This window comes from Chenopodium album, chromosome 6 (genome assembly GCF_948465745.1).
Source record: "Chenopodium album chromosome 6, dcCheAlbu1.1, whole genome shotgun sequence".
In the NCBI taxonomy this organism is placed as follows: domain Eukaryota; kingdom Viridiplantae; phylum Streptophyta; class Magnoliopsida; order Caryophyllales; family Amaranthaceae; genus Chenopodium; species Chenopodium album.
In genome coordinates, this window is record NC_137839.1 from 59,492,417 (window position 1) to 59,511,712 (window position 19,296).

A 19,296-nucleotide genomic window follows, 5' to 3' on the forward strand; every position below is an offset into this window, starting at 1 on the left:
TTAGGGTTAATCCTATTGATTGTATGTTAATCAGAAAGCGCACATGAATACGAGCAGAATAAAGTAGAGGCCTATTATTAGGGCAGGTTCAATCTCTTTTAGGTTGGATTTGTACCATCATCCCCGGACCCTTATTTGGTTCATGACCTTATGGAGTTGACGATCTCTTGGATCGTTAAGGGGTGTAACCTTCACCTCGTGAACGGTTTACAAGTTCCTTAAAAACTTGTTGGCGACTCTTTTGCTCTATCTTCTTCCCTTTTGGACGCCACCGTACTTTAGTGTATGATCACAGTGGGGTTCAAGCTAGTGGGATTTTAAAGGCTTGAAACTATTCCCCACACTAACGGAACTTTAGCGCCAGAGGTCACAGTGTGAATATTAACAAACGTCAGTGGCATTTGGTGAATTTTGAAAAACTTGAGGGTATTTGGTGAATTTTTGAAAATTTCAAGGGCATTTGGTGAAAAAACCGAAAAACAAATATCAAAAGTTGCGTACATACTAGAAACTAAAAACTAAAGTCAACTCCTAAAATAAACTATCAAATTCCACTGAACTAAAACTAAAGAAAAGCCTACGTACTACCGCTCAAGCTGCGTGAATCTTGGGTATGTATAAACCCAACAATCCCTTGTCACAAAACTGACTTTAGCGAAATAACAAGAGTAAGGCCCAAGTAGGGGTGATAATGAGACTGAGCTATTCGTGAACTGTTCGAGCTCGGTTCGGTCAAAGCTCGGTTCGATGAGGCTCGACTCGAGTTCGAGTTCGGCTCGGAACCTTAACGAGCCGAGCTGAGCAAGTCAAAGCTCGGCTCGAAAAGCTCATGAACAGTTCGATTAAAATATATATATTAAAAAAAAGTTTGATATTTAAAAAAAATATAAATAAAATAAGAAATAAAAAAATAAAAAATATATATTCTCATGACTTTTTAGAACCCTAACCACAACTCCAACCTTCAATACCTCACGGCCGTCATCCCCCTCAAAACACTCTACCCTCAAAACACTCTCAACTCTAAACAACCAGATTTCCACAATCCACGAGTCCACATCTACTGTTGTTCATGCTCCACCGCGAATTAGTGTTCTCCGTCACCTATTCACCGTCGTCTACTTAACTATGGCTGGAATTGGATGTTAGTTTGTTTATCTAACTATGGCTGAAGACAAGTCACATAGATTTGGAAAGAAGACAAGAGCAGCAACTTTTTCACTAAGAATTGTAATATTATGGTTTTGTGGAACTTTTAGATATTTTGTAATATTTTATTTTATATGAATTATTTGTATCTCTTGGAGTTTGTTTAACATTTAGATGATCGGAAATATGCCAAATATTTTAATTAGACAATGCATTATCATAATTTATTTATTCTTTTGAATAAAATGCATTATCATAAAATCATTTACTTAAATAAAAAGAATTAAATATTTTTGAAAAAAAAAACTCAAATCGAGCCGAGCTTCGAGCCGAGCCGAACTTGGGTTTGGATTCTCGAGCTCGAGCCGAGCCCAAGTTTTCAAAGCTCGTCGAGCTTCGAGCTCGAGCCGAGCCTCCTTTATGACAAACGAGCTCGAGCCGAGCCTGCCACTATTCGGGCTTGGCTCGAAGGTTTAGCACCCCTAGGCCCAAGGAATATAAGCCCATCCTTTCTTAATTAATCGAGCCGGTCCACAAATCACGCTCAGCTCTTCTTTGCTTGAAACTGCAAGTCGGGCCCCTTTCAACCTTTGGCCCAATTTTACTCTTAGTTGGTCCGAATATTTATTCGAACTTCTCATTAATTGAGCCTTTAATCACCAAACTAAATTCCTTTAACTCAGCCTTGGGCTTCAAATATACGATCATGAAATACGATCAAACTCCAATATCTTTGTAGTGGTTTAATAAGCTCAGGAATTATTATAATTCTGCAAATTCCTACAAAATAATACCAACTCTACAAAAAATACTAGAAAACGTATATTAGTAATAAAAATAGCTCCGAATAGCTCAAATAAGCACAAATATGACCGTGGGACGGGGAATAAAATATTTATATATAACAGATTCATCAATATACATATATCCAAATGAACATCTATGTATCAATATTCAAATAAACATCTATCAATGTTAAAGTATTTAAAATATAGGAAAATTTGTCGAAAACAACCTTTTAAAGTGTCCACTTTATTTAAAACAACCTTTTAATTATTATTTTTTTTTTGCAATTTCAGACCACATTATAAATTTTTTTTATCAAAGACAACCAAATGTTACTTTCCGACGTTGACTCTATTTTTTCCGATGTTGACCACGAGTGTGCGAGTCACGTGACCTCCTATATTGCTTAATACACCACTTTTCCCTCCAATTAACTCCTATTAAAACTCCTGCTTCTCTTTCATCCCTCTTTTAGTACGAGTGAATTGGAGGGAAAATTGGTGTATTAAGCAATATACGGGTTCATGTGCGTTGCACACTAGTGGTCAACATCGGAAAAAATAGAGTCAACACCGGAAAGTAGCATTTGGTTGTCTTTAATAAAAAAAATTTATAATGTGGTCTGAAATTACAAAAAAAAAATAATAATAAAAAAATAAAAATTAAAAGGTTGTTTTAAATAAAGTGGACACTTTAAAAGGTTGTTTCTGACAAATTTTCCTAAAATATATGTAGTATAATACTCAAATAATACTCATGAGCATACATTAATTTAATATGAAGTTGAACATGTATTTTTATAGTTTATGTGTATAGATATCTTTAATATGAGAATGAACATGTACATATTTAATTTCAAACGAACATTTGTTTGAATCATAGTAAACATTCATTAATATGTGAATGATCATAAAAAAAAAATAAAAAAAAAAAAAAAAAAAAAACAAACTAGGGTTGTCTTCTCTCAAGACTGAACCCTAATCTAAGGTAAGAATGTGAATGCTCATATATTAATATCATAATGAACATATATCAAAATGAACTTTCATCAAAAATAATTTTCATCACGAAATAAATTTATAATTCTATAATCCTACAAAATAAACCAAATTATATATCAAATTATCCAGAAAATAATTAGGACAATTAAACTCTGTTTTTAAGTTTTTTATGTCTGACAATTTTGTAATCTAATCATTCTATAAATGAACATGAAGTTCTTCAAAAATGAACATTTACGATATATTAAATTTACTAGTCGAAATTCACCGAGTAACAATTTAATTCACAAATAACTAAATTTAAATTAATAACTGATTCAGTTTCAGCTATCCAACGTTCAACATTATAAACACTTACGTATTGTCACATTCTTTATTTTTGGTCTTTGAAATATTCTTCTCCGATCCATTCTACAAAAATAGTACAAATGATAGTAGATTTTAATTAATTTTGAGCAACAATAAGTATAATCAGAGTAGATTACATTTTGAGAACATATAATCACACACACACAAAAAAAAAAAATTATAGAAAAATACTTTTATTTTTTCGTTCCAAAAATGAACAAAGTACTTATAATTTTGTAGATATAACTGTTGTGATTAAAGAATTTTGTCTCAAATGTCAGAAATTTGGAGTATTTTGTCGTAATTTTTAGCTAGAATGGAGGTTTTGATAAGAGAGAAAATGGAAAGATAATGATGAAGAGGATGGTTGAAGAGAGAGAAATTAGATTTGAAATGCAAAGATAATTTTTAATACTTAATACTTATCATCAGTTTAACACTATTATTTTATTATAAAAACTTATACCTAATTGCAAAATAGGATGAAAATTCTATAATTACAAAAAAAAAAAAAAAAAATTATCACACTAAACAAAACAGGAGGATAATATATGCACGACTAATAAAAATAACTATGAATTACATTACAAAGTTATAGATAGCAAACTATTATTGCATAATATTGTATATAAAAAAAATAACATATTTGTTTGAATGTGTACAAATGGAATATACTTATCAAATAGGAAATGAAATATCATTGTATAGTTTGTATTAAAAATTTCTCTAAGAAGCTTTGGCCAAAAAAATAAAAATTAAAAAAAAAACTTTTGGAGGGAAAATTTTTAAGGAAAAATTGTTAAAAATAATTTAATACCCCGTATTTCCATACGTTTTTTCTAATTAATTAATTAAGAAGTATTTTTATAAAAAGGATATTTTAGTAAATTTATTATTTGGAGCCAAAATAATATTTGAATTTTGGCGCCAAAAGTATTTTAAAAATTAATCATTTTTTTATAAGATATATTATACATTTATCCTATTTTAAAACCGGATTATTAACATATTTCGGATATTTTAATTAAAGCAAAAATAATATTTTTAATAGTTATTTTATTATGGCCGAAATTTTCCAATAATAGCTAGGATTTTTGGATTTTCCATGTATGGAAAATCTGATTATTTATTGGTAAATAATTGGTATTTAATTAATTAATTATTTATTTATTTATTCTATATTTTTATACAATTATTTTATTCCTTAAAAACCGAGCAAAATCTTCCTAAATACATCTAAAGGAATCCGAAAATTTGAGCTATGGTAAGCTCAATATTACCATAGCTCAAATTTTCGGCCCTCATGAGTCATTTTGGGGGAATTTATTATTTATCTCCCAAAAACTCTTATTTTCCTTAATTCTAATTCTCCATATTTTTAATATCAAACCATCATATTTTCTTGCCATTCATTCTTTTTAATTATTCCCCAAGTAATTCTAATTTCCTTATTATTTTTCATGACATACATACCTTCCATATTCAAGTATACACAATCACCTTAATATCCAAATTTTCCTTAATTCTTTTACTCACTTCTCCAAGTAATCCCTTAAACTCTACTTACCATAATTCTTTCCAAATTCTCTTGCCATAATTCTAGCATGAGGTAGCCTATAAATACCCTTCATACCTCTCACATTCTTCACACCAATTCTCTTCTTTTCTTCTCCTCAATTTTACACCGGTAATTTTTGAGGTATTGACATTTCACAGAATATTGTTCCTCTCAAAAAATCCTTAAGTTTAGGATCAAGAATCACCCAATTCGGAGTTATATCAAAGGAGTTATAGGCTCTGCAAGTTCTGCCTATTATTTCCAACGCAAATCCAATTCTTCTCTTTTCCTTTGTTTCTTATCTTTTATTCTTCTCTTCTCTTATTCAATTATTATTATTATTATTATTATTATTATTATTATTATTATGGAGGATTCATAAATTATTTTTATGAGTAGTTTTAATTATATAAAATCATATTTTTAATGATGTTTATGAGAAATTAATTTTAAAGGTTCATGTACATATAGATGGGGGGTTTTTAATTATTTGTTAACCTTATATTGATTAAGGTTATATTTATTTGTAGGGTGTGTTTGATCAAGGTTTTTGAGGTTCTTTTTGTGTGGTTTTTCTATCAAGGATCAAGGTAAGTTTAGGTGGCTAGATACCTTCGAAAGTGATTGATTTGAATAACATGTTTTATTACCTGATTTGATTGGTGATTGACTTAAATTGATTTGAATTATGATTTTGAAATAAATTATGTTTGAAGGTATTGATTTTAATAAAAGTATCGTATTTTGAATGATTGATTTTTATATTATGTTTTGAATGGTTTGGATTACTTATTGTGTTCAAATAAAGGAATTGATTTTAAAAGATTTGTTAAATTAAATAAAGATTTTTCAAGGAAGGGTTGTTGATTTTGAAAAGTTATTAATATGAGATTTTATTCTCAAGTATTTATTTACAAGGTTTGATTTTGAAAGCATGTGGAATTAATTAAAAATGATTTTGAATTATATTGGAACTATTAGATATTAAAAGGATTTATTGAACCATTGAATTATTATTATTAATACTTTATAAGCATGTTAGTAATCCCACTATGCGGATTTGGTTTATTGATAAGGCCTTGGACTTTGTATGACCGGGTATTTCCTCAAGAATAGCCTTGTAATATAAGGAGACTAGCTTGGGGGGTGTGCACACTTGGGTGAGGAATTGGATTAAAAGAAATTGGTTCTTAATAAAGGAATTGGTTTTATTAACTATTATTTTGAATATGAATCATTAGAATCAATTTTGGAATAATGAGTTTTGAATTTATTGGATTAATTATTGGAATTGGTTTTAAAAGCATGTTTGCAAATAAATTAAGTTTATATTATCTTGCACTTATCGTACTTAGCATAATTTGCTAATCCGTATTTCTTATTTGTTTTGGTTCGCCCTATTTACCGTAATGGTAAGTAGTGTTGACTATTTTCAGGTGGAGTCATGAATGAGCATATGGGAGTCCAGGGATTTGCTTCACCTAGTTTAGGAATGTTGGTCTTGTCTTTATTTTTGAGCAATTTTATAACAATATTATTATTTTTATAAGTATTTAATAAAATAAAGTTGAGTTTCCGCGGCAATTTTTTTTATTGAGTTGAGTATTTTGAGTAGCCTTGCGTAATCACGCGGCGGTAATACGCCTAAGTCTATCTCTACGGTATAATTATACGTATTATACTGGTATTTCCGTAGAGGGAGATTTAGGGGTGTTACAAATAACCCCAACTTTGACCGGTTCGCTCAAAATAATCCAACTTTAGATTATTTTTAAATAATCCCAACTTTAGGGGGTATTCGCTCAAAATGGACCTAACCGGTCATGTAACCTATTATACCAGGTTAAGGGACACGTGTCAGTCCCTGATTCGCTGAAAAAAATATAAAAAAAACAGAAAAATAAAAAACACAGAAAAAATTAATAAAAATACTTGAAAAAAATAAAATAAAAAAAACCCAGAAATAATTTTTTTTTTAAAAAAAAAAACCCAGAAAAATAAAAAAAAAACCAAAAAAAAAACCCAACTCCCCCTATTCACCAGCAACCTCCCTTCCGCTCCCCCTGCCGGCGGCTAGCCCTGGTCGGAGTTTCCCTCACCCATATCCGCCGGCGAACTCCACTCACACTCCCTCCACCCAGCCTGATTCCATCCTTACCTCGTATCCCACCACGACTGCCACCTTTAACATGAATCCCTCATCCCCACCCCCAAACCACCCCAAAAAATCGACCCCCTGCTCGGAATTGCCCCCTCCCTTTTTTTGCGGCCCCCCAATTTTAATTCCCTACCCAAAAACCCGTTAACCCAGAAAACCTGTTTTTTAGGGTTTCGGATTTTTTGGGTTTAACGGATTTATGGGCGCGAAATTAGGGTTATGGGTGTCGAAAAACGGGAGAAGGGGTGATTCCGAGGAAGGGGCTGGTTTTGGGAGGTGGTTTGAGGTGGGAGTCGAGGTGGGGCTGAGTGTAGGAGTCGGGGTGGGGTCGAGTGTGGGAGTTGGGGTGTGGCTTTTGGTTGGGGATAATGGGTAGAGGTGGAGGGTGGGGAAGGCTGGGTGAGGGTGGCCGACGCTGACAAGGGGAGGGGGAAACCGGCGGGGGTTTCGGGTGGGGGGCTGGTGGTTTGGCATTTCTTTTTCTTCTTTTTTTTAATTTTTTTTTTAAAATTTTTTTTAATTTTTTAATTATTTTTTTTTTCTAATTTTTAGTGTTTTTTATTTTATTTTCATCCACTCACAGGGTGACAAGTGTCACATAAATAAAAAAACTACCTGTTTAACTGGTTACAAGTATTTTGGTTCATTTCGAGCGAATACTCCCTGAAGTTGGGATTATTTAAAAATAATCCAAAGTTGGGATTATTTTGAGCGAACCGGCCAAAGTTGGGATTATTTTAACAATTTTTTCAATTTTTAACTTGGAGTTCACATATGTCATTCCTGGTTTCGTCTTTAGTGAAAAGTTATGGATATAGTTTGTATTAAAAACTTCTCTAAGGAGCTTTGGCCAAAAAAATAAATTTTTTTTTTATAAAAAAAACTTTTGGAGGGAAAATTTTTAACTTGGAGATGACATGTGTCATTCCTGGTTTCGTCTTTAGTATAAAGTTATAGATTATTGTTGTTGTTGTTTAGTAGTATATAAACTAGGTTAGAACCCGTGCGATGCACGGTTTGTATAAAATTTATTTTTATAATTTGTAATTTTTTTTTAAAAAAAATGGATAAATATAAATAAGAATATGCACCTTGTACAAAATATATGTATTTTGAAAATTTTAGATTTTTATCAAAATTATGATATAATACCTATTCAACTTTGCCTAATACATATTTTAATGTATGAGTCTATTTATTAGTGTACAACTTAAAATTATTTCATTTTTTTAAGGATAAATTGATAGGTTGTATTTGTAATATAGAAGCTTCTATTATTCAAATTTCAAAATCTACTAAATATAATAGCTAAAAAAAAAAAAGAAGAAGAAGAAGAAGATGACATCATCATGCATTTAGGCGGGAAAATTTTTATAATGAGAGTGACATATGGACAGTGATGACATCAACAAAGTTTTGTTTTATTAATACTACCTCCGTTACATATTATTTGCAACGATTTGACATAAAGTAGAGAGGAAAAATGTCTAATCGTTGCAAATAATATGTAACGGAGGTAGTAGTTAATTTGGGTTGGGGGTTTAATTTGCAATAAGTGGGGTAAATGTGTAGTGGGAAGTTGGGGCTAAACAAAGTGTTTTAAGGGGGTGTAGGTAGTTTTTACCTAACCTAGAGTGTAGGTATATATAACTACTCTTTTTCCTAGCTATGGTTTTGTTCAATAGGGTTTTATATAATAGACTTTTTTTAATAAGAGAGTTCATAATCCTTTTTATATGAACAGTTAAGGGAAGTTTTTTTTTTTTTTTTTTTGATAGAAAGAAAGAAATTAAGGGAAGTGTTTAAAGTAAAACAAAGTGAATTTTATGTGAAGCTTTACAAAAGGAAACATTTAACACTTGAAAATAATTTTCCATGCCTATGAACCAATAAAAGGACAAGTATGACCTATAAACTGCAGTATGCTTCTCTTTTAAATACGCTTGTAAAATGCAATTTACTTATACGATAGATTTATGATATCATATATAGTAACACTTTGATAGATTACAGGTTTTTTTTTTACACACATTGATAGCTTACAAGTTATTCTAGTATTCTTATCTCTTTTAATTTACAAGTTAAAAAAATAAGACATGGTATAAGGCACACAAACTTTTGTTATACCTAGTCATGGGTATAACTATTACCAATTGTTTCTAAAAATAAAATTGCATGAAACAAATTAGGCCAATTGACCATATTGGTATAAAAGTTAACACCCTTATGACAGATTGGTATAAAAGTTATTGCCGGCGACATATTGGTATAAAAATTAACATGTGGCGACATATTAGTATATAAGTCAACAAATTGCGACATTTACCCCTTTCTCGTCGGAGGATATGCATATGATACACGCGCTTAATTTTAGTGCTAATACCTTTTATTTGACATTTTTTTTTTTGTACTTTTCTCTACTTTTTATATTAATTTACAAAAATTATGAAGTAAAAATCCAAAAAAAAAAAAAAAGTTGAAAGTCCAAAAGTGATGAGAAAGAAGCTAGAGGAAAACGAATAGGAAAGCTTAAGCAAAGGGATATAAGCTTGAATGTATTGAGAACGTTGGTCATTGAAGCATCACAAGGGTAGATTCTTCTTCTTTTATTTTTCAAAAAAAAAAACACTCATATATATATATATATATATTCTTATTATATTGTTGATTTACAAAGTTGTGGGTATAATTAAACAAATGAAGTAATAATGAAAGTTAGCGTCTACTAGTAATTGGTTTTGAAATTAAATAACTAATATTGAGATTTTGTTTATTGTTTATTAGTTCTTTGGGGTTTTATCGTTTGATTGATTTATCAAAGTTATTGTATTGGAAGGGAAGAGGGAAAAATTATTATTTGGTGCTGAATAAGTATATTATGATAATAAATAAGATTGCAAAAGTAATTAAAACAAATTTTTGAAGTATACAACACGCTATTTCATCCGAAGAAAAAATAGGGGTAAATGTCACAATTTGTTAATTTATATACCAATATGTCGCCATATGTTAATTTTTATACCAATATATCGCCGACAATAACTTATATACCAATATGTCATAAGGATGTTAACTTATATACCAATATGGTCAATTGGCCCAAGTTAAATCGGTTACCCAGCGAGTACTAAGTTCAAGTACATATGACTTGAAATCAAAACCAATTCAAATTAGATCCTTGTTCCTAGAACTAGACCCAAACCTACCTAAACTGATTTCGAATCTCAACCCACCAGATACAAACATATTTCGGTTCCGATTCTGAACCCGAACCGGGTACCCATAATTTTTGCTCCCACAAATCACAACCTCTCAGTCCACTCGATTTAGAACCAGCAGAAATATGATATGGACCTCCTAATTCCATAAACCCAACAAAAACAGCCCAATAATAACTAGGGTTTTTGTTGAGAGACCACACGTATATATTCTTAGGTCACAAACCCTTCTCCTCTTCTCACTTCCGTTTTCTCTCTCCTCCATTTCTGCATTTGGCGACTCCGCTCGTTTCTTCACCACTTACCTTCTGCTCGCCGCCGGTGAGCCGCCATGGTCCACGTCGTCTACTACCGCAACTGTAATTTCTCCTCTCTTCCTCTTTTCCCTTTTTTTCGATTTTTCTTTTTGTTTGTTTTTTTCCATTTTATCTGATTTTTTCGATCACTTTGGTTTGCATTCTCTCTGTTTATGTCGGATTAGTTAATTTGAACATTAGAAATCATCTGGGTTTTTTTTGTCTGATTTGCTTTATTTCCATTTTATTTGATTAATTTCGTTCTATTTGTTGTGCATTATCAACGTTTTCTAGGATTAGTTAATTTTAAGAATAGAAATCAAGTGGGAAATTTTTAATTGATTGTTTGATGAACTGGGTTTGTGATTTTGGGTTTGGAATCGTTGTTTTGCACAAAGCTTGTACATTTTACTTAATATGGAAATATAGGGTTTATCATGTTAGAGTAATGATCTGTTTTTGTATGTCAAATACTGCAAATTGGTAGCTTTCTGTTTGGTTTGTTCTGCTAATTAGAGTAGAAACAGTAGTGGGTTTTATTAAATTATCAGAATTCGTGCTAAATCTGAGATTGTAGGGAGAATTTTAGTATATTTGGTTAAATTGGATGATTTTAGTGATGATGTTGTGAATTGGATGGTGTATAGATGGGAAGACATTTAAGAAGCCACGTCGTCCTTATGAGAAGGAGCGATTGGATGCTGAGTTGAAGCTCGTAGGAGAATATGGGCTTCGTAACAAGAGAGAGCTCTGGAGGGTTCAATATGTTTTGAGCCGTATCCGTAATGCCGCAAGGCATCTTCTTACTCTGGATGAGAAGAACCCTCGCCGTATCTTTGAGGGAGAAGCTCTTTTGAGGAGGATGAACAGGTACGGGCTATTGGATGAAGGACAGAACAAGCTCGATTACGTGTTGGCTCTTACAGTTGAGAACTTCTTGGAGAGGCGTCTTCAGACCCTCGTCTTCAAGTCTGGTATGGCCAAGTCTATTCACCATGCTAGGGTGCTCATCAGGCAGAGGCATATTAGGTATCTTTTTTTAACCCCTTGTTTACATTTCAAATGCAATTAGTTTTTTCTTTCTGATGTGCATTGCTTGATGTTTTCAATTGCTCAATATTGATGATGTTCAGTGGTGGTTGGTAATCAAATTGGTTACATACTCTTTTAACATCGATGACTATATCAATCATTTTATACTAGATTTTCACATCAGGGGACTTACAATGTTTTAGATTGTTTCTGAGCCCAACCAATTGTGGACTGATTCTTGTCTTAGTCAACATCTAACCGATCTAAGGTGTCTTAACTTGCTGTCGATTCTTGGGTTATTCAGCCCATTTTGTGGATTAAGTCTCCGAGTGCCTTTAATTTGATGAATAACCAATCACATTGTTGCCTCTATCATTGATTTTTTTTTTCTTCGGTTTATCTTGTGGAAGTGGATCCCTACCTTGTAGCATTAGTGATGTTTGATTATATATTTTGAATAATCTGTCATATGTAGTCTGTCATTTTAGCAATGAGATTGTTATCTGGGAAGATAAATTTGTTTTCTCATCTGCTTGTTATCTTTGATTTCAGGGTTGGGAGACAAGTGGTGAATGTTCCCTCTTTCATGGTGAGGGTTGATTCTCAGAAGCACATTGACTTCTCTCTCACTAGTCCCTTCGGAGGAGGCCGTCCAGGTAGAGTGAAGCGAAAGAACCAGAAGGCAGCAGCAAAGAAGGCTGCTGGTGGTGACGGTGACGAGGAAGATGAAGAGTGAGCTATACCCGGTTCTTTGTAGTTTGTAGGCTTGAGATCCTTTAATAGCACCTCTAAATATGGCTCTTTCCCCCAGGAGATCCACCAATTTTCATGTTGCAATTGACTGATTTTGTTCCTTTACAACTTAAAATATTTGGAGTGCATGTTTTTGTTATGTGTTAAAACTATTAGAATATGACAATATGTTTGTTGTGTTCTATGGATCCAATAGATCAGTTTTGCTCTTAATACCTGGCTTATTTTTCTTCTGCATACCACAACTATACTGCTTGCCCCATCCCTTAACAAATCATTTAAGCTGTTTTGATGCAAGCTAATGTGTAGTAAAAAATGACGGGTTTATGATTTACTCTTGACTTGTGATTCTGATGGTTGAATCCTGTAATCAGATAAAAAAATGACGGCATTTGGATAATTTTCGTGTTTGAACTCAAATCAAATAATTGCACATCAATAGTACCATCTGTTCTATCTGCTCTTGAGCCACAGAAGAGTAATAAAGTGTATAGCTTTCCATGCCTGTTGCCTTTTCTTTGATATGGCAAATATGTTTAGAATTTCTACTCTAGCAGTGGAGTCTGTAATCACTTTAATTCTTTCATAATCTTGCTCCTTGGTCCAAATTGTTGCTTGAAAGCATGCTGTAGCTTCAGCTGTATTGCAGTTCCTGCTATGTCTCCCTTATGCAGCAAAAAATCTGCAAAGATTGTAAAATGCCACCTAGGCCATAGCTGCAATACCACTTTCTGGCCTTGAGTGATCCATCCGTATGTCCTGTTACTTGCGACTGCTATCTTGTTCTCGAAAGGCTAGACTACTATCTTGTTTTCGAAAGAGGCATGCATAGAATTGGATTCACTGTTAATGACACTTCGCAATGATGGGAGTTTTTTCTTCTTGCTGGTTGCATAAGCCACTGTGCCTTCCACCTATATGTTTTTGATTGCAGGCGCTTTTGACAATGCTAAACCCTTATAACATAATCTCCACACAATTGACAATGCTAAACCCTTATAACATAATCTCCACACAAAAAGTTTTCATGTTTGTTTATACATTCTCATGTTCCATAGGAATTTCCAGAATTTGTTGTCATTAGGTCCCAGCCTTATATATCAACCATCTGTAATGCCGTAACCTCTTACCTGTTAGTGTTGCATAGCATCTTTTAACTGTGAACTCTCCTGATTCCAGAATTTGTGTGTCTGGTATTTAAAATAAACATTTCTCAGATTCGGAGGTTACATCTTAAAAATTTTGTTTGATGCGTATTCTTCGAACTTTTGGCATAATTGTTTGCCTTATCTGAAAAATCTCATTGTGATGCCCTCTGTAAACTAACTTCAACCTTGAGTTTAGGACATACCCCCATTGACCATTGACACACTTATCTGATATTTTCCTTGCCAGGTTTCGTTGTAGAACCTCTTTCCCTTTGATTATGCCTCTCCCTCACCCTGAACATCTCGTCATAGGTGGATTCCTCGTGATCAGATACTTGTAGTTAAGCATTTTTGCCACCAGAACTTGGGGATTTGATTTAATTCTGTTAGGTTGTTTGCAGAGTAAAAATCATTGAAAGCTTGCATATTTCATTATTTCGTCGTAGTTTAAACCTCCCATGTCATTTGGCAACAGTGGTATCTTTTGTTTCACCCCCATGGGTTCCCTACTCTCTTCTGCAAGACAACAAACCTTATGCCCTCCAAATCTGTATTAATCAAAATGGTTTCTGGTTGTTTGAAGAATGCAAGTACGTGAGGTTTCAATCTAACTAAAGTCGAATTGAGGAGTGTTAGTTTACATGCCATGAGAGGATTTGATTGAGTATATCCACGATGAAATTGAAGTTTTGCAATTAAAACATTGATAATACATTGAGATTGGTATTCGTTTTTCATTGTAGTAGTGAGTGGCGATTAAAACATTGATAATAATAGATTTCAGATTAGTAATCGTTTAATAGATAAACTGTTCAGATCCTTTTAGATTAGATAGAAGTAGGTTGAGATTCATGCGAACTAACAAAAGATTGTTCTTCCAAGGAGTTAAAGTGGGATATGCATCAACTAGGAATGTGGAACATACCTACCTTGCTTTGGCACCAAATTTGTTTATACAAGCAACGAAAACTTGTGTGGACAAATACTCTACAAAGGAAACAAGATAATCTGATGAAAGGGGGTTATCTTTCTTCTCTGTCCTGCACCTTATATTTCCCTTTAGTTTGTTTTCTTCTGTTATTTTGTTTTTTCTATGACTGGTTGAGACAACCAGCTGTCCTTTTTCCATGTATTAGGGTAATCCATCTAGGGATTGGTGTGCTGATGTATATAAAGAGAATAATTGTAATGTACGCAATTATGAATTTAGAATGAGAATGAAATGGAAAAAGACTGAAACTTTCCCTGCTCTATTTCTCTGCTGTTCTCAACATCCTTCATATTAAATCTATTTTTCTCTTCATGGTATCAGAGCCAAATTACTGATTTTGGCAAAGATTTCTTGCATTCTTTCCAGTTTTCCCTTAAAGTCTCGGTCTTTTTGCTTCTTCCCTTCTTTCCTTCTCAAAGCTTCAAGCTTTTAGCTTTTGTTCCTCAAGATGTCGAAGATCTCTCTTGCGGATATGCAGAATCCTCTGTATCTGCATCCTAGTGATGGTCATAACTCGGTATCTGTTGATAAGTTGACTGGAGCTGCAAACTACAGAGAGTGGAGAAAATCTATGGAGATAGTACTAGCCTCTAAGAGAAAGTTAGGATTTGTAACTGGATTGGTGAAGAAGGATGCTGAAGATGAAGTGAAAGCAGATCAGTGGGATACCTGCAACAATATGGTGATTTCTTGGTTGATGTCATGCATGAGTGACTCCATCAAAAGGTTTGTGTTGTTCTTGAACACTGCTAGAGATGTGTGGAAGAACCTGGAGATCAGATTTTCTCAGACCAATGGAGCTAGAAAATACAAGTTGTGCAGAGATGTCTATGACCTGAAACAGAATGGTCGAAGTCTAAGTGACTATTATACTGAGATGAGTTCTCTCTGGGAGGAGATTGAAGGGTTGAACTTACTGCCACCAATAACTGAGATGAACAGTGAGGTGAATGTTTTCATAAGTGCCCTCAATCAGCAGAAAGATAAACATCATCTCTTTCAGTTTCTCAATGGTCTGGATGAAGACTATACTGCATTGAGAAGTCAAATTTTTATGCAATCCCCTCTGCCAACTATAGAACTTGCTTGTGCCCAACTGCAGCAAGAAGAATCTCAACGTGAAACCCTAAAGGGAGGAGGAAAACCAGACCCTGAACCACCTACTGCTATGTATGGGAAAGGAGGAAATGAGGTAGGTTGTTCAGTGTGTGGTAACAAATCTCACACTGCTGAACAATGCTGGAAGGTGATAGGATATCCTTCATGGCATCCTCAGTACAAAAAACAACAGAAGCAGAAAAGAAAGGAAGGTAACACAGGACCAAAATGGAACAAAAGAAAACCATTCAATGGTTAGAAAACTGCAACTAATGCTCAAACTCAGGAAGAGAGTGTATCTATCTCAGCACAACAGTTGGAGCAGTTGATAAAACTGGTGCCATCAAGCTCTAAGACAGGCAAGACAGGCTATGACACTGAAGAAGAGATAGAGTCTGGATTTGCAGGTATGATTACTTGTAATAATGCCTCTAGTAGTATGAATGAATGGATATTGGACTCAGGGGCAAGTGATCATATGATTTCTAATGATAAATTGCTTGATGAATCTGTGCATGTGAAAGGGAACACAAAAATTAATTTGCCAAATGGTGGGACTGCAAAAATAACTCACATAGGCAATGTTCTGTTAAAAAATGGCCTGCATTTTAAAAATGTGATGTGTGTACCTGAATTTAAGCACAATCTCTTGTCAATACATAAACTGGTGAGAGATGAAAAGTGTATTGTTAAATTCCAACCTGAATTGTGTGTTATTCAAGACTCTGTCACTCTGAAAACTAGGGCACTTGGGAGAGCTAGCCGTGGACTATCTATCTGATGAATGATGATCTTGATCTTGCAAATAAGAAGAAGAATGCAGAGGTGAAAAGAAATAATAGCTCAAAGACATTGAAGACTGAAAGAAGAACTGGTGATTCTGTAAAAAGGAAGTTTGCTAAATGTAATGTAGCTAGTGTAGATCAGTGTACTTTGTGGCATAACAGGCTGGGGCATGCTCCATTTGAGAAACTTGTTAAAATTGGGTGTGTCTCAGGAAAATGTAAGAACAACTCTGTTTGCTTAATCTGTCCAATGGCTAGATTTACTAAACTTCCCTATCCTGTGAGTGATGCTTGTGCCAAATCTGTGTTTGAATTGATACATATTGATATCTGGGGGCCATATAGGGTAGCTGCTCGAGGAAATTATAAATATTTTCTCACTATTGTCGATGATTACTCTAGAGCCACTTGGGTTCAACTACTAAAATCAAAATCAGAAGCTTACAGTGCTGTCAGGAAATTTATATTATTTGCAAAAAATCAATTCAATGCAACTGTAAAAATTATCAGGTCTGATAATGCGTTAGAATTTGATGATACTAAGTGCAGAGAATACTTTGGAAATCTGGGCATTATACATCAAAAATCTTGTGTTGACAGACCACAGCAGAACGGGAGAGTTGAAAGAAAGCATAGAAATGTGCTTGAAATGGCTAGGGCTTTAAGATTTCAAGCAGGTTTAGCCCTGAGGTACTGGGGTGATTGTGTGTTAACAACAACCTATATCATAAATAGGTTACCTAATTCAGTGCGAGGAAATAAAACTCCATATGAATTGATTTTTGGAGAGAAACCAAATTATGCATGTATGAAAGCATTTGGTTGTCTTGCTGTTGCTTATAACCTAAATCTGATGGGTGACAAATTTAAGCCCAGAGGTGTACCATGTGTTTTCTTGGGATATCCGCAAGATACCAAGGGCTATAAGGTGATGAATCTGCTGAATATGCAATGCTTTGTGTCTAGGGATGTGAAATTCTACGAACATATTTTCCCATTTAACAAAGTCAATAGCACAGGCAGTTACAACACACCCTTGCCAATCTCAGTGCATGAGTTGAGTCATGATGGTGGTCGTGAGAGTGGTCAATTGGCACCTGATATGGATCAAATATCGGTTGATGATGAGGAAACTGGAAATGATCTAGTTGTGAATCATGAGACAGAAGATCCTGATCCCCAACAGTGTGAAGAGATCATCACTGAAACAATTCCAGACACTCCAGATGAACCTGCATACACTTCAGAGTCTAATCACGATGCTCAGCAAACTGCTCCTGAATCTCATGAAACTCATTTGAGAAGATCAACCAGGCCACACAGATCACCAAAGTGGCTGATGGGATATGATCGCAGAGTGGGTGTGAAAAGAAGCAAAACACAGAGAGGTGAAACTGAAGTGAATGCTGCCCCAGTGGTGAACTTTGCAATGACACTGGTGAAACCTGAATTTGCTGCTTATTTGAGTCAAGCTGAGAAGACTCAAGACCCTCTGCATTTTAAAGAAGCAGTTAAAAATGAAAAATGGGTGGCTGCCATGAATGAGGAACTGCAAGCACTGGAAAGTAATGACACATGGGAGATGGCTGAGTTACCAAGTGGAAAAAAGGCCATAGGGTGCAAATGGTTGTATAAAACAAAGTACAACCCAGATGGAAGTGTTGAAAGAAATAAAGCTAGACTTGTGATATTGGGTTGTAGACAGAGATATGGAATAGACTACGAGGAAACGTTTGCTCCAGCTGCCAAGATGACAACTGTAAGATCACTTCTAGTTGTAGCTGCTATGGAGAATTGGGAAGTATGCCAAATGGATGTCAAGCCTTTCTACATGGAGATCTCATTGAAGATGTGTACATGACTCTCCCAGCAGGCTACACAGGATGGAATAGTAGGATTCATGTAAACAGCACTGTGAAGCACCAAAATACAAACAAGAAGCAACTAGTGTGCAAATTAAAAAAATCCCTGTATGGCTTGAAGCAGGCACCCAGGCAATGGTTCTCTAAGCTATCCACAACCTTGAAAGACTACGGATTTAGTCAATCCAAAACAGATTACTCTCTATTTACTCGAAGTGAGGGGGAGAGTCTGGTGACTGTCTTAGTCTATGTCGATGACCTTTTGATAGCAGGGAATGATTATACAGCAATACAACAGGTTAAAGCCTTCCTTTCATCTACCTTTCACATGAAAGACATGGGAGCTCTCAGGTATTTTCTGGGCATAGAAGCAGACAGTACAGAACAAGGTATTTTTCTGTCTCAGAAGAAGTATGCTCGTGACTTGATAAAGGAATATGGTATGCATAAGTCTAAGGCTGTTAGAGTACCTATGGAAGCTCACACGAAATTGACACCAGAGCTGGGAGATCCTTTATCAGAACCAACTGAGTACCAAAGATTGGTTGGGAAACTCATATACTTGACCATTACCAGACCAGACATAGCCAATGTTGTTCACATTTTAAGTCAGTTCATGCACAAACCGACTACAAGTCACATGCAAGCTGCAAAAAGGGTTCTGAGATATATCAATTATGCTCCTGGACAAGGAGTCTTATTAGCTTCTAAATCAGCTGCTCTCCTCACAGCTTACACTGACATCGACTGGGCAGGGTGTCCTATGTCAAGAAGATCGACAACTAGGTTCTGTGTCCTACTAGGCTCCTCACCGATCTCATGGAAATCCAAGAAGCAGACAACAATTGCTAAATCCTCTGCTGAAGCAGAGTATAGAGCCATGGCTCTTACATCTTGTGAAGTGACTTGGCTCACTCAATTGTTGAAAGACTTGGGGTTGAAGAATCTCGGTCCTGCAATTTTGAAATGTGACAACAAGGCAACTTTATCCATAGCAGCCAATCCAGTCCATCACAAAAGGACTAAACATATTGAAGTTGATTGCCACTTCATTAGAGACAAAATCAATGAAGGTTGCATCAAAACTCAATACACCCCTTCAGGAGAACAATT

At 34.5% G+C, this 19,296-nt stretch overlaps 2 protein-coding genes across 2 annotated transcripts; both read left to right on the top strand.

Annotated features, from left to right (window-relative positions):
* Positions 1-10,418: 10,418 nt before the first annotated feature.
* Positions 10,419-12,512, top strand: LOC145636124 (small ribosomal subunit protein uS4y). The gene is made up of 3 exons (XM_081687584.1): positions 10,419-10,577; positions 11,162-11,543; positions 12,099-12,512. The coding sequence occupies exons 1-3, from the start codon at positions 10,550-10,552 to the stop codon at positions 12,280-12,282; spliced, it is 594 nt and encodes a 197-aa protein (XP_081543710.1). The 5' UTR covers positions 10,419-10,549; the 3' UTR covers positions 12,283-12,512.
* A 2,374-nt stretch (positions 12,513-14,886) lies between these two features.
* Positions 14,887-16,317, top strand: LOC145637005 (uncharacterized). The gene is made up of 2 exons (XM_081688527.1): positions 14,887-15,748; positions 15,845-16,317. Exons 1-2 carry the CDS (start codon positions 14,887-14,889, stop codon positions 16,315-16,317), a joined length of 1,335 nt encoding a protein of 444 aa, XP_081544653.1.
* Positions 16,318-19,296: the final 2,979 nt, after the last annotated feature.

Coding starts and splice junctions, on each gene's coding strand:
- LOC145636124 (XM_081687584.1), top strand. CDS start 10,550: ATGGTCCACGTCGTCTACTACCGCAACT. Junction 10,578..11,161: donor CGTCGTCTACTACCGCAACT/GTAATTTCTCCT, acceptor GATGGTGTATAG/ATGGGAAGACATTTAAGAAG. Junction 11,544..12,098: donor ATCAGGCAGAGGCATATTAG/GTATCTTTTTTT, acceptor CTTTGATTTCAG/GGTTGGGAGACAAGTGGTGA.
- LOC145637005 (XM_081688527.1), top strand. CDS start 14,887: ATGTCGAAGATCTCTCTTGCGGATATGCAGAATCCTCTGTATCTGCAT. Junction 15,749..15,844: donor GAAGCAGAAAAGAAAGGAAG/GTAACACAGGAC, acceptor TATCTATCTCAG/CACAACAGTTGGAGCAGTTG.